Below are 16276 nucleotides of genomic sequence, written 5' to 3'. Positions count from 1 at the left end.
ATACCAGGAATTGTTGAGATTTTTAAAGTGTTGTGATGCTCCCAAATGAAATCAGAGCCTGAGACAAGTGGAAGGAAGCAATATGAGGGGTACAAAAAGATGGAGAAATTCATTTGTACCACAAGCACTGATGAAGAACTGACATCACTCAGGACACTGCAGAGGCCTGTGTGGGATGAGTGACACATGGAGGAACATGACACCGAGTTCCAACGGAAGATCAAGAGCGCTGTGTAAGTGGGATACGGAGCAGGGTTGGAAAACCAGCCGAAGGAGGAAAGAGGCAGACATTGCACTTTTTCAGTACCAGAAAGAATCCCATCATGCATTCTGTGGCTTTCCTCTGTATTTTTAAAATTTACAGAATCCAACTCGCCCCCTATAGCAAAAATAGTTCTACAGACTAAAAATCAAGCAGCCACCTAAACACATCCTTTTAAAATTTCCAAAACCTTGGCTTATGTTCAATTTCTGTCAATTTCTGCCTAAATGTAAATCATTCCATTTTTATTCCTCCAAATACTTTCTTGCTACAACTGAGAGGTTTTTTCCATGATAAATTCTTGAGCTACCTATTTTTAAAAAGAAAAGGGGTGGGATGAGAGGGGAGGAGGAGCAGCTCCAACTCAAACAACTCCTCTTTTTTATAATATTTAGGAGTTTCTGAACCATTTGATGCTTTCTAGTTATTTTTTTCTCCGAATGTCCATACTTTATTTTAAACATTTTCTTTGAATCTACATAATTTAAATCCTTGAGATAATCAGTATCTCAAGGATAAATGGGGCTTTTCAATTTAAGAAAAGGAGGCTGAAAACTAGAATGTGCTCCGGGCTTAATCTCGGGTCCCAGATGTATAACCAAATAGAGGTAATAACTTTAAAAAATAAAAAATAGACCCAAGTGGACAAATAAATCAATTTGGCTTATATTGCTTTTTATTTGCATTTTCATTAAAAATATGTTCATGGCAGAATCATGTTTATTCTCTTTACCAGAAAACATGGGAAGGTAGCAAAAGGAAGAAACTACTTAGAAGAGATGGTGTCTTGCTTTATAGAAGGGGATGATCCTTTTGGTAAAGTGGTAGCACTATTTGAACCTCACTGGAAGACTGTTTTGACATCCACAATAACAACAACGACCAAACACTTATTTGAAATAGATTGATCCTTCTCCAAATAGCTGACAAGATATTGTAGAACCATAATGGCTAGAGGCATTATCACATTAAATTCACATATTTTGCAGACTAGCAACTTATATATCCACTCAGCCAAGCTGTTTTCCTGCTGGTAACTTGAATTCCTGTTTTAAAACTGTGCCAACTCCTCTTGGGTGTTCTGGTAATGAAAACGATTTTCCTTAAGTTCTAGCCAACATTTTTCACTATAGTATCTTATGAGAAAGCCACAACGTTAGGGCAGACCACAATGACCAGATGGGGAAAAAAAAACTATTTGGGAGAATTATTTTGATGTTTAAAATAATGGGGGGGGGGCATGTATTAAAAATAATGTGCTAATTTTGGGGTATAATCTTATTCCATACACCAAGTTAACTGAGTACTAAATTATCGATTTTTTAAAAAAATAGCTGAATATGTGTATTTAAAATATATTCTGTTCCTTATAGTGGTGGTTTAAAATGCAAAGAAATGAAACCAAGAAAGAATAGTGCATAAAAATGACAAGCTCAGGGAAATGTATCTGAAACGGATAAACAAAGATACCGCTAAGAGTAGAAAGTTATGACAGCTCAAAAACATGTTTTAACCCGAGGAATCCTAGTCATCTGAAGCATCTACTCTACTGCTCTCTCACCTGAACATATCTGAAAACCATTCATCTCAAAAGAAAAGACAAATTGGTTATGAAACCCACAGGCTCCTGTAGAATATATAGTGTTACAAATGCTTCTTCATCAATATATATGAGTTTGGAAGGTTTTTAAAAATATGACAATACAGCCATCTAGGAAAAAGTGACAGTATCATAATTTAGGTGAAGTGTGAAACTGACCTGATTGATGGAGTTGGCAGCACAGGATGCGAGGCCTGTCCCAACAGAAGTAAGCAGGAAACAGGGCCAGTCAAAAGGGCCCGGAGCCAATGCAAATCCAGCTGCAGTGGTACTTACAACTAGACCTGTGATACAGAAACAGAGCAGACGCACTGTTACCAACCAGAGTCCCAACTGTAAAGGCCAAAAAGACAAAAAACAAGCCATCTTTCATATAAACTAATTGATTATATTAATAATACAAAGTACAGGCTCATCTTTGGTTTAAAAAGGATCCACATATTCCTGATTACAAAAACTACATGTACTAATTATATAAAACTGTTAATTTTCTTTTAATTCCATACTCAAGAGAAAAAAATAAGGTCAGTCTTCCAGATTCAATCATTCACTTATTCATTCAACAGACGTTTACTGAACACCAAATTTGTAATCAGCATGTACTGTCAGGGATAAAGATGTATACGGTCTTATTCTTGCTAGATGTATACATCTTAAAGATGTATACGGTCTTATTCTTGGGTAATTTGAAAGGGAGATGGCAGATATACCTTAATAACTGCAACACAAAATAGCAAATAACAAATAACAAGGATCCCAATTATGTGACAAACTCCAGACAAGCCTAGGGGTGGGCTTGCCTATAAGAGATGATGGTCCCAGGGGTCAGAGAATGTGTAGTGGGAGATGATAATCCTACAAGCCATCAACAGGAACCAAGTGAAGAGGCGAGGTACAGAAGCAAAGCCAGACAATTCAAGCATCCACCAAGCCTGCTCCTTTTCGCTAGGCCCTGCTGCTTCTTTCCTGGGGTTTATAGAAGCTGACAGGGCCAGAAAGTGTCCAAGAGTGGTGCTGATATGGAGCTGGAGAAATCTGCTGGAAAAATGATCCCCATTGGTGGGCAAATCTGGGAAAGCTTCAAGAAGATGGCATTTAAGTTGGATCTTCTAGAGGGCATGCAGAGAAAGGAAGAGAATGGTGGGGTGAGCAACATTACAGGTACAAGGATAATTCCAAGAACAGGCACAAGGGAAGGGAAGACCAATGTCAAGAATCTAAAGTATGCGTGATACCATCTACCTAGATTCTCCAACCAAAAACCTAGGAAGCATATTTGATTATCTCCTTTGTCACTCGCTATATCCCATTCATTACAAAGTAGTGTCTGTTCTCTCCTTTGTCACTCGCTACATCCCATTCATTACAAAGTAGTGTCTGTTCTATCTCTACAGTAGGTAGAGATAGAAACCCATCACACTGCCAGCATCTAGTCCAGCAGTTCTTAACCAGGGGTAGTTTTGCCCCCCAGGGGACATTTAGCATTGTCTGGAAACATTTTTGATTGGAGGGCACGGTGCTACTTGTCTTCTAGTGGACAGGGGCTGAGGATGCTTCTTAACATCTTATGGTGCATAGGATACCCCCCAACGACAAATAATTTTCTAGCCTAAAATGCCAATCGTGCTGAGCTTGAGAAACCCTGACCTAGTCCAAGCAATTACCATAAGAGCTCACCCCCAACTGGTCTCCTTGCTTCCATCTTGCTTCTTTTCAGAGTGGTGTTTTTAAAATGAAAACAGATCAAATCACACCGCTGCTTTGAACACTGAAAATTCTTCGATGCCATACCTGATATAAAATGTAAACTCTTTCTCTGCCAGTCAGTGCATCTCACACCTCTCTTTAGCTCACTCACTGTTCTCCGATCATGAGAATTCTTCTATTCTTTGAGCATTCCAAACTCTTTCTTGTCCCTGGGTTCTTGTACTTTTGTTTCATCTGCCTCTTTCCATGGCTGGCTCCTTTTCATCCTTCAGATCCCATCTGAAATACTACTTGTTAAGGGAAACCTTCCTGATCACCTCATCTAACGTAAGCCTCCCCTGTTACTTCCTCGCTCACATCCTCCTTTTATTTCCTTCACGACACTTACTACACTCTGACTCCTCACTGGAATATAAGCTCCATGAAGGTAGGACCCCGGTCTGTGTAGTTCACTGCTGTATTTGGGGGGCCATCACTGTGCTAGGCATAGAGCAGTATTTACTGGAAAAACAGGAGAAAAGGTGGCAACTGTCAGATTGCAGAATAGCAAGCTGAGGAGTTTGTGGTTTGGTTGGTTGGCAGTGGAGAGTCACTGAAAGTCTAATGCAAGAAGGCAATCTATAAGTGGAAGTATCTGTGCACTATGACTTAAGAGAGGCAGAGAGTTTTACAGAGAAACATTTTAGGAGGCCATGCCATTAATTCATTGTGAATAAGGGTTATAAAAATGGGATATTTTGATTAGAGAATTGTTAGGATCTGGCAATTGGGAAAGGTAGGAAGATAAAACAACAAAAAAGAATGAATGGAACAGTGCACTTTACCATTTGCCATGCACTTGGGTGACATGGAAAGGAATGATAACATTAATAGAAGTAAGGACAATAGGGAAAGAGGTGATAAAGCTACTGGCTTTAGGAACATGTGCTGTTTTGAGAAACTGTGGGACATCCAGGTAGAAATAGAAAGAACACAGATGAAATATGAAACTAAAGCTCAGGAGGGAGACTTGAGAGACTGGAGAGGCATGAAGCTCTGGAGTCGCCCAGAGGCCATGGCTGAACCTGAGGGAATGGATGAGATCAAGAGGCAGCAGGTACAATGCAGAGAAGTATGTGAAAAAGTCAGATCTTTACAGATGCGGGGAAGGAAAAGAATGAAAAACATAAAGACTATTTGGAGACATGCATCAAGATGATAAGGGGGCATAAGTGTCCAGTAACCATGTGAGGGGCTACAGGAAGCAGGACAGGAAGCCACCACTATCGGCATCAGCAGGTACATACTGGAGAAACTGGTAGTTCCTCATAATCATCATGAATTGGCTGGCATGTTCTTCAATCTAGTCTTATCAGCAACTTACAATAATCCTTTATAGTTCTACCATATGAACAAGCCCCTTCCCTAGTATCTATAGGGGTCACAGATTTCTTGATATTGCTAAATCAAATAAATACTTTGGCTGGGTTCAATGGTAGTTTGTAAGGTGCCTTAAGTATAACTATCTCAATTCAAAGTACCTAGAGCACAAGTATTTTGGCAAGGGGTCCTTCCTTCAAGTCAGTCGTTCCCAACCAAATATGGCATGCATCTGAATATCCTGGGGGAAGATTTACCTCCAGGAAACGAGAGACATGGACAGATATAAGTAGAGAGCAAGGTTCAGGAATGAGGGTGCAGGTTTGGATAAAGATTACAGGAAGATAAGCAGATTAGGAGCTGAAGGCAAACGAGGCTAATCAGAAGTCATGAAGACACACACATTTAGGAGAAAGGTAGCATGGCTGAGGTGGGGAGTCTAGGCCAGAAAGCATGTGCTGTCCCCTCTCACATCTCCTCCGCTTAGGGGTACAGCCTGTTCTGGCCCTTATATGGTACTACAAGTCATAACACAACAAGTGCACACAAGGTACCTAACAGTAGCAAAGAATCACATGGAGCAGAAGGCAGCAATCAAAGGTAGAATACTCAATTTCAAAGTAAACATTCTGGAAAAAGTTTTAGCTATCTAATTCTGTAACAACTTATGCCTAAAGGAAAATGCCATGGTGATTACAGACTCTCAAAACAGTAGTTGCAGGTACATTTTACCCTTGTGCCAACGGGGAACGAACAGTCTCTCCTGTAACAGGCCATTTAGTTTTACCTGCACACATTTAATGACTATCAAGAAAGGCACTATTTTTTAAAAGCAAACAACAAAGCTCCATTTAGAATATTCAAATAGCACCCATCTTTGAGGAAACTTTTTCGTTCTTTGTAGCTATCACACCATAAATTGCAAAACCTCCTGGACAGGCCAGTGTGAAAGAAAAAGATTCATCTTGTTTTGCAAGACTCAAGAGCTCTCCAGATGGGTTAGGCAACTCTTCACATATTGCACAGTACATCAGTGACAACCAGGACTAGAAGAAAAATCCTTAACATCCAGGCTGCCTCTCATTTGTATCAGAATTATACCATGAAGAAGAAAGGCTGATGGTATCAATGGGAGAATCTGAGGAAAAAGAGACTGCAGAGGTTTCTCTCTTAAAATTAAACTAAGTAAACTGCTTCTCTCCATAGAGTAAATCAGCCAAAATAATTTGACTATATTTTAAAGTCTTGAACACAAAAGTAGAGTTGTTTACTACTCATAAACAACTGTAATAGTTAAAAGAAAATCTACTATAACCTTCTCAATATATAGTTAGTAAAATCCAGAATCACAAAAATAGAAGACTATAGTCAACCTTCTGTATCCATGGGTTCCACATCTGTGGATTCAATCAACCTTGGATAAAAAATATTCGGAAAGAAAATAGTTACGTCTGTAATGAGCATGTACAGGCTTTTTTTTCCTGTCATTATTCTGTAAACAATACAGTATGACAATTATTTATGTAGCATTTACATTGCATTAGGTATTATAAGTAAACTAGAGATGGGATACTGGAGCCAAGCCCCCAGGGATACTCCAAAGGATGATGCATTATACCTTAGAGATCTCTAAATATCCAGATCAACATTTTGTATTGCGCTTAACAAATTTTTTTAAGTCAATTACCATTATAGTGGACAAGAAAGCCTCATAATCATTGAACTGTCAACAATAGAAATGTTCTAAAAAGAAAGTTCATTTTGTCTAAAATTGAAAAGGGTATGTAGTTAAATGAAAGGAAAACTGCTAATCAGAGGAGGAAGTATCTTGTTATTCTTTTTATTCACCCCAGAGCTTGATGGGGTGATAAAGCATAGAGAAAGTACATCAAATGTTTGACTGCATCTACTGATAAATTGAGGAGACAAAAAGTGATTTATAAAAAGCTAACAAAGGGAAAAGAACAGTGTTTTAGTAAGACATAACAATGATGAAATTTACAAAATGGAAATACTACCTAATTTTAAAATGTACGAATTGTAAATGGTAATACATGTAAAAAGAATAACAACTATTACTAGAGAGAAGGAAATTTGAATTTTGTAACACATTTCTAAAAAAAATCCAAAAGCTAACAAAGAATGTATTTATACTTATTTCATCAAAGCAATTAATTTGAAAAAGAAAGGCAGGGAGGACTGATAAATTGTACAAGTAAAATTGACCAAAGCGATTTTCTCATACAACACTGCCATAACTGTAATTAAACTTTTCATTGATTTCCTGCGGTTCATTACATGGAATCATTTTGTAACACCAGAATCTCATTAAAAGTGAATGCAATATACTCTGTCATTAATAACACCTGAAATTATATTTTATTTGGTAATCTCATATTCTGCCCTTTCACAAATAAACATAAAATCAATGTTGTCAATGAAGCATGGCCCATCTAACATAGGCCCAGAGGCACTGCACTGCAGGCCCAGAAATAGCTCTGGGAGCCCATAGGAGAGTAATATTCCCAAACCAACAGAGCTTGACTCATCCCCACTCCTGAGTGGAAGGCCAGGTAGAGAACCTCAAGCTTCTCCATGAAGAGATCCAGTAGCAGCCCTCACTAAAGATGGTCCTGCCTACTAGGTCCCATCTGTTGTCCAGGATTCATTTGCTCCAGATGCTCTCTTATCTGCCTCTGCCTTCTCCAGGAATAAGTTCCTACCACGTTTCCCAAAATTAAAAAAAAAACAAAAAACAAAAACACATTTTTTGCCAGATGCCATGGCGCATGCCGGTAATCCCAACACTTTGGGAGGCTGAGGTGGGAGGATCCGTTGAAGTCAGGAGTTCAAGACCAGCCTGGACAACAAAGTGAGACCCTGTTCTACAAAAAAATAAACTATCCCAGCTCAGTGGCATGTGCCTTTAGTCATAGCTACTTGAGACTGAGGTGGGAGGATGACTTGAGCCTGCGAGTTCAAGGCTGCAGTGAGCTATGATGATGCCACTGCACTCCAGCCTGGGCAACAGAACAAGGACGTCTCAAAAAAAAAAAAAAGCCTGCATTTTAAAATTTTGAAACAATCGCAGTGAGATATGCCCCAGTCTGAAAGTTGGTCCTCTCTGAAATTCATGTTGAAACTTAATCCCCAGTGTGGCAGGACTGAGAAGTTGGGCCTATAGGCGGTGATTGGGAAGGGAGGGCCCAGCCCTCATGAATGGATTAATGTATTAATGGGTTAATAGACTATCATAGGAGTGCGACTGGTGGCTTTATAAGAAGAGGAAGAGAGACCTGGGCTAGCACGCTCAACCCTCTCAACATGCCATGCCTTGTGCTGCCGGGGACTCTACAGAGTCCTCACCGTCAAGAAGACCCTCACCAGAGGCATCCTTGGACCTTGGACTTCTCAGCCTCCATAACTGTAAGAAATAAATGCCTTTTCTTTATAAATTACCTAGTTCCATAAGCAACAGAAAACAGACTAAAACATCCTTGACTGGGCGGGAAGAAAGCAAACATACACAATGAGAACTGCTTATGAGGGCCATGTACTTAAGGGCAAAGCAAGCACTACAGGCTGCTTCCAAGAGCTAAGAGCCGGCCATGCCAGCAGCCAGAAGGAAAACAGGGACTTCAGTCCTAGAGTTGCAAAGAAATGAATTCTGTCAACAACCAGTGAGCCTGGAAGAAGACCCTAAGCCCCAGATGAGAATAGTCTCAACCAACACCTTGAATTCAGCCCGGTTAGACCCTGAGCAGGGTGTCTAGCCACATCATGCTGGACTTCTACTTGTTGAAATAGTGCAACAATCACTTTGTGTTGCTTTAAGCTGCTAAATTTGTGGTAATATGCTTCACTGCAATAGAAAATTAATATGTACTGTAATGAGAGTAGCACTTAAGAAGGACTAGTCTACCAGCAACACAGAGGACTGATTGGAGTGGAGGAAAATTTACCCAGGGAACCACTTAAAGGTTACTGCAGGGCGCTAGGTGGGAGGCGATGAGGGCCTGGGTAGGATGGCAACAGCGCAAACAGAGTTCGCTGTAAGTATTTTAAAAGTGGTGACAAAGGGCTTCGTTACTGAATAAATTTAAGCAGTTGTAGAAGGAGCTAAACAAAATCCAGTACTTCAAGTAATCAAATCCAAAAAGGTCAAAGAGGATTTAGGGTCAACTAGTCTAATTTCTCTCCTAATGTAAATCCCTTCTCCAACATCTCAGTGTATATTCTCTCCAAATCTGGTGACAGGAAATTATTTCTCCCTGGGCAACCCCTTCTGCTACAGAAGAGCTCTAGTTGCTCAACAGTTCCCTCTCCAACCAAGTCAGAATCAACTTCCTTGAAATACCTACTTAAGATGCAATTTCTGTGTTCTGGAGCAGCAGTGAATTAACTTTTTCTTTCTTAGCACAACCCTTCAATCATGCAAACCCAACTATTCCTACAGTTTCTGTCCCTCCAAGCTAAATGTCGCTAGTAACCAACCATGCTTGACTTCCAGGCTCCTGTCCATGCCGAGGGCATCTTCTACAGACACAACAGTTTGTGACTATATCAAATGCACTGAGTACAGTGTCTGGTAAATAATAAGGGCTTAATAAGCAGTGCTCTTGGAAATTATTAAAATGTGGTTCATAAAATTCTAGATCAAATATTTCTCTGGCCACTACACTTGGACTCTACATTTCAAAGTAATGCCTAAAAGAATTTAGAGAAACAACAAAACACTTCACACCATACTCCTTATGCTACTGTATTTTAATCTAAGTTATCTCTCTGTCTCCTTCAGGGGAGTGAACAGATAGCAACCCTTAACCATTAAAAATAATAATGATAAAAACAAAATTTACATTTGCAAAGCACTTTAGTGTGCCAAAATGCTTTTACGTTTATTTAAATCTCAAAAATACTGCACTTCAAAGAAAGGTGTGGATACCTCAGGGACACGGTAAGAAAACAGGAGAACTTTCACTTATGTTTAATTTTTTAACCCTTTCTTTTTAAACCCACAGTTTGCATATCTTAAAATGAATATATCAGAGTAAGAATACATGAATTTTGTTTATATATAATTATTCATTTATACTATATATATTTATATATAGCATAAATACCTAAGTACACTTAAAGTTCTTTTTACTTATAAAGTACAGGACTAACAAACTGGAGGACCTGGCTCTAAAACAAAAAGCAAAGCAAGCAATTGTAGGTACAAAGTCTGATTTTCTATATGCAGGACCATGTGCAAATTACTGGTAGTAAAATCTACCAAGGTCTAATCAAGAGAATCATATGATTTATATGTAATATTTGGCTCTCTCTTTTTTTCAGAGGCAGGGTTTTGCTCTGTCACCCAGGCTGCAGTGCAGTGGCACAATCAGAGCTCACAGCAGCCTTCAACTCCTGGCCTCAAGTGATTCCTCCACCTCTGACTCGGCTTCCCAAAGCACTGGGATTACAGGCATGGGCCACCATGCCCAGCCAGAATATTCTTTAGTAAGTACTACAGAGACTCATCTTCAGAAAAAGAAAATTCCACTAACTAAAGGAATGAAGCACATACAAACACACAATCACCTAGTTGATCACAAAATCACAAAGCAGGCAAGACAGGCTTTAACACTGTATCCTTAGCATAGGATCCATGATAACGCTTCTTCGTCTACAGATTTTAAGGGGGAATTGGAAGGAGTCACAGAGGGAGCCCCATACTGGGGGTGGGCAGAAGCAGCCCTGCTATGCATGCTGTTACTTCTGCAACAGAGGGGGCTTTATCTGTCACCCATAAATGGAGGCTTTTACAGGACTTGCAGTACAAATTTAGCCAGGCCCCTAGTTCTAACCTCACAGCATACTTTGCAGGGCAGCAGTAAACCACTTGAAATGTTTTGCCTTTTCCAACACGTAAGAGGTTTTTTTGGAGAAGCAGCTTTATCAAGAATTTTTTTTTTTTTTTTTTTTTAAGTCTCAATACTTTGAGACTATTGGTCTTTGTGCATAAGCATAATGACTATACTTAATTTTCTAAAATCATCAACTAAAAATAACTGTAAAGGTTACATTAAAAAATGGGTCAGCTATATCTTCCTTTTCTTCTTTCTCTGTCTCTTAACGCCTCACTATTTTTTAGCACTGGCCACAAAAGAACTAAGAGAAAAAACAAAAGTCCAAAAAGTCAATTTGGATAACTATCAATTCTGATGAAAGATTTGGTAGCAAGAGTAAAGCCACTGGCTAAATGAGACTGAGATTCTCTATAGATTTCAAATTACCCTTGTAATCTATTATATCTCATTATCCTTGATAGCAGATACTATGGAACATTGTAATCCAAGTCCCATAAACTTGAGATGTAATCTCTTTAAAGCTGTTTAATGTGGAAAGCTGACCAAGAGTAGGCAGTTAATGAATTTGTATGTGGTTTTGTTTATGTGTGCATTGAAGCAATGGAGTTAAGCTTTTGTTAGTAGATCTCAAAGTTCAAAATCGTGTAACTTAATTCAGAGGAAGGAGTTAAGTCTTTTTTGATTTTTAAATGAGAGTGTACTTTTTACTAAATAGCTGTACTTAATGATTTTCATCTCTTTTTTATTAGCACCTTAAACTTTGAATAGTTGAATTTCTAACTTAAGTGAGTTTTTTAGGCTTCACAGCTAGGCAGCATTCTGTGAACCACATAATATAGTTGTCTTCCCAACAGACATATCACAGAAGGTGGTAATTCTCATGCTTATTGTTAAGTTCAGATGAAAAGTCAATTGACATGAGACATGGTATTTTTTTTTTCTCAGCCACGTTAAAAGATATCAATCAGGGGCCTAACTGATTACAAACTATAACCACTTCTGGTTCAAAAGATAAAACTTTTAATACAGGTTTTTAACATCACAGCTGCAAAGGTAAGAATTTATTAGGGCTTCCTGTTTTCCTTTCTTATTTTTCATACGATTAATGATGAAAGTTAGACTGAAAGTCCTAGGACCAAATTAAATCGCATACCTTCAAATTTACTAAGTAACAATGACACCAAAATGAAGCATTTAAGTATGGTCACCAAGGCAGTTCACCAGGAAGCATTTGGTTTACACTTACAGTTAGCATTCAGAAAAAGGAAAATGAAGTATCTATCAGGCTTGACAAATAAAAAAAGCTGTTTATATTAAGCTAATTTTGCAACACTGAGTGACATCCTAATCTTGTTCTTTCAATTATAGCTTTTCCTTGAACCAAAGAGCTTTCTTACCTTATCATCCTGCTTTTAGTTTGTTCTTCTCAATAAACTCAATTTACTTCATATACTCAATAACCAACAATTTATAACCTTTTTAATTAACTAAAAAAAATTCCATAAAGCTGGTGCCTGTAAACTAAAACTGATGAATAAAACGGAAACTTTTAAGAAGCAGAAATATGTAGTTTCAAAACTGAGTTTGGTGAAAAGAAACTGTTAGTTGGACAGTTTTCACAAAAATAAAGCTTTATCTCAGTTTCATATCAAAATTACCATTGTGATTATCCAGAGAGCATATTGTACAAGATAAACACTTAAAGAATTAAGTCTCCATTTCGAGTATCATTCTGATTTTGATGGTATTTAGTGTTTAGCTACCTGTGCTTATTTTGCAGAACACATGTAACAAATCAGTAAAATGCCAAAATGCTTTTACATTTATTTAAATCTCGAAAATACTGCAGAAGAATCAACTTCCTTGAAATACCTACTTAGGATGCAATTTCTGTGCAATTACTCACTTGTGATTTACATCTGGACCTAACTGCATACATACATATTAATGTATCATTGTTTTCTTTTTCTTTGGGAATTTTCATTTATTCTTATTAATTGTTTAGGCAAGAATGATGCTTATGTCATTCTAAGCATTCAAAAGAGCTTTCTAGCAGGAATCTTTTAGAAATACTTTTGAGATGATGAACAACTAAAAGAATTCCCTTATTGGTGTTGCTGTTCCTTTAAGCAAAACTGAAAATCAATAGTTTGTCAAACCTAATAGCAATTCACTGATAACAGAATGAAGCAAAGTCTCTGCGGATCCCTCTGAGCTTCCATCGGTAGTTTTCACGAATTTGATGAACTTTATGAGAAACACAGTGGGGCTATCTCCAATCCTCCACAATTATCCTGAATACAAAAATCGCGTAACAGACTAAAAACTTCAAGACACAAACACAGCAGTTGAAAGAGACACTGTGAAAAGCAGATCAAGTAACTATAAATGCACAGCTGCCTAACAGTTTAGATACAATGCTTTTCAGTCATCACTAACCACTAAAGTACTACAGTACAGTAAAATAATTATTTGTAATTAAAAGGCTAAGCTGTTCAAAATTCTACAAATGGTGGCAAGCTAGATCGCTACACTTCTTTTCTCCATTGAGCTACTATTTTTTGAGCACCTATTATTTGCAAGGCACTGTGCTGGGCAATGGGAATGTAATAGTCAACAAGATAGATGTGGTCCTGGCCATCTTGGGGCTTTCACCCTGATAAAGATTCAGAAAAGTCAACAGGCATGAATTATAACACAAGGTGACAGTGATTCAGCAGGTGAGGAACTCTGAACATAGAAGGACCTCCAAACTCAGAAGGCTTCCCAAAAGTGATGTCAAAGTTGAAGACTGAAGGAAAAAAAGGAGTTAACCTGGCAAACACGGAAGATGGTGAGGTATACGCGTTTGAGACAGAGGCAACAGAAAGCACAAAATCCACAGGCTGAGAGAGTGCTCCAAAGAGTCACTCTCCATCTACAGATAAAATATCGCAGAGTAACTATGAACAAAAATGCATCTCTGCATCCTTGTAAAAGCTCACTGACATGCAGCATTCTTCTTTTCTTTCTTGTCAAGTTTACCATTCTTCCTTCTTATTTAATATATTTTTTAAAGCTACCAGTAAATTTAAAACTTTATATACGCTTTGGAAAGGTTTTCCAAAATAAACAAACAGTTTTTAAATTTGTTTTGTTATTTATTTATTGTTTATTTTCCAAAATAAACAAATAAACAGTTGAGCAAAAACTTGAGACAATCTTGCAACATTCTTCTAAAATTCATTTATCTTAAGTGTTTCATTCCTTAATCTTAATAAATAAGATGCTACAATGTTTTGCTTTGAAGTAAAAACCAAGCCCTTCATAAAACCCAAAATGATTATGAAGTACCCAGGCAAGTCTGACCTGCAGGTTGAGAGGCAATCATTTGCTTCCCTCGAGTGATTCAGATAACATTCTCTCCACATAGTAGATAGAGGGAGATCTGCTTGGACGTGCAGAATCTAGAGGACCCCAGGTGTCAGGCTAAAAGTGCCATCCACTGAAGGGGACAAGGGGAGAACAGGCAGAGGAGAGAAAAAGCAAAAAAAGGTAAGAATTCAGATAAACTAGGTTAGCTGTAAGTTGCAGAGGTCTCTCTTAATGGGAAATAAACATTCTTGTGAGTAATGGGAAGCAAGGCAGTGTGCTGAGAGTAAAGAAGAGCTAGGAGAGACAGTGTTGAATCAGTTCTACAGATTAGAAGAGTGTGTCTCAAAGTATGTTATGGGGACCATTAAAATATACAATTCTAGACCCTACCCCAGACCCAGAGTGAAGGAATTTATGGAGGTGACGGCTAAACATTTGCATTATAACAAGCATCTCAGAAGGCATATGAAGTTTGAGAACTCCTAGGAATAGTGAAGTTTTCTAGGTTGATGGTAGAATCTTGGATAAAGAAGAAAACTGAGCAAGAAGGCAAAACCCTCAACAACTACTGGAATGCAACAAGAAGTGAAAGAGAGGAAAGTTTGTGGTGATCTTCAACTCCTTCAACATTCACTAACAGCTTTGCCACCTGGCTTGCTTTCTGGTTTGGCTGAAGTTCCATCATCTACCAACACTTTTTCATGAAGACGTACACTTGGGCTAGCTGGCTTTCCTCTGTTGTACAGTCCAGTACTGACTACATACAACCCAACCCAAACCAGGAGTCTCCAAATGTGTATTTGATTATCAAGATGATAGGGAGAAACTGCTGCCAGATTAGTACACATTCAAAACTGCTAATGGAAAAGTAAATGCCAAGCTGGCAAGTCAGTCTTCATTTAAATATACTGCATTTGAAGCACACATGTGTGGTGGTAGTCACAGAGCAGACTAAAGAGTGGTATTGTATTTTTCTTTGGAAAAACTGGGTAGGGAAGAGGCAGGCAGTTTCATGTCCTCCTCCAAGAAGGGGATGTACTGCATAATGAGAGAGCCCAGTGAGGGCTATCAAGACAGAGAAGTTGGCTACTGTCAGAGTTGACTAGGCTGAATTTAAGATATTTGGGCTTTTAAAATGATAGATGTAAGAATTATGCCTTACTTTAAAACCTCCCTCGCAGCTGGAGGTAGCCATGTTGCACACTCCTGGCCAATAAGATATAATAAGTTCCTATGAAGAACTTTGCCTCCCAAATTAAGAGGCAAAGTCTTATAAGGAGGTTTCTGCCTTTCCACATTTTCCCCTCATTTCTTCTTTCTGCTCAGAATACAATATGATGATGAGGGTATGGAAGTCATCTTGTGGTCCTGAGGACAAAAACCACAAGCTAATGATAACAGACAAAGAAGGTACCAGGTATGTTGGCAACATCCTTAAGCACCAGCTCCAGACTCGGAACCTCAGAATCCTTGACACATGAAATAATAAACTCTTTACTTAAGTTATTTATTTTCAAATTTTCACTTATGTGATGTTGAATCAATTCTCAACTCAGTTTTTTTTTCTTCCTCTTTAAAGTTCTCAATATATTTTGAGAGTGATTATCATTCTTACAAAATTTATCTTTACCTTCCCCTAGCATCTACCACAACATCTTATACTTACAATCAGTTCAATTAAAATCATATTGAACTTAAGGCAATTAAATCCCATCTTAACAACTAAATCATCAGAAAACAGAGTAGCCTAGCAAAATTTTTTTTTTTTTTTGTCTAAATTGGAACATTGACTAAAGCATCTGTAGAACCCCAGCCCCACAGAAACCAACTGAAATGATGGAATAAAAATGAAAATCGAAGAAAAATCTGCATCAGCAATAAATTAGGTAAAGACAGGATACTAAAAACCTCAAGAAGCATTTGTTAAATAAAGGACAGATGAGACTAAATTGAAGACAGTTACTGAGGGCTGAGTCACTACATTCATTATTTAAATAGCAAAAGAATATACTACATAAATAGCTACCAATAAGGAATGGATAAATATGGGAAATAAATATGGGCAATCAAGGCTATTCTAACCATACTCATTATTCCTTCCTGGTGAGGAGCAAGGACAGAAGCCAGGGTGAACCATGG

The 16276-nt window shown here is 38.2% G+C and overlaps 1 protein-coding gene across 3 annotated transcripts in view; it reads right to left on the bottom strand.

Moving 5' to 3' along the window:
* LOC101019822 (protoheme IX farnesyltransferase, mitochondrial) overlaps window positions 1–16276 on the bottom strand; it is a 139832-nt gene that overhangs the window by 105006 nt on the left and 18550 nt on the right. For all 3 annotated transcript variants that reach the window (XR_002517995.2, XM_021928744.2, XM_003912373.5), the window contains exon 4: window positions 2022–2146. Coding sequence is in view for 2 of the 3 variants with exons in the window: in XM_021928744.2 (XP_021784436.1) it covers window positions 2022–2146 (125 nt within the window). In the remaining variant the exon portion in view is untranslated. The remainder of the gene's footprint in view (window positions 1–2021; window positions 2147–16276) is intronic.

Source organism: Papio anubis, chromosome 17, assembly GCF_008728515.1.
Source record: "Papio anubis isolate 15944 chromosome 17, Panubis1.0, whole genome shotgun sequence".
Taxonomy (NCBI): Eukaryota; Metazoa; Chordata; class Mammalia; order Primates; family Cercopithecidae; genus Papio; species Papio anubis.
The sequence above is the reverse complement of the archived record's forward strand: the minus strand, read 5'-3'. Positions and strand labels throughout refer to the sequence as shown.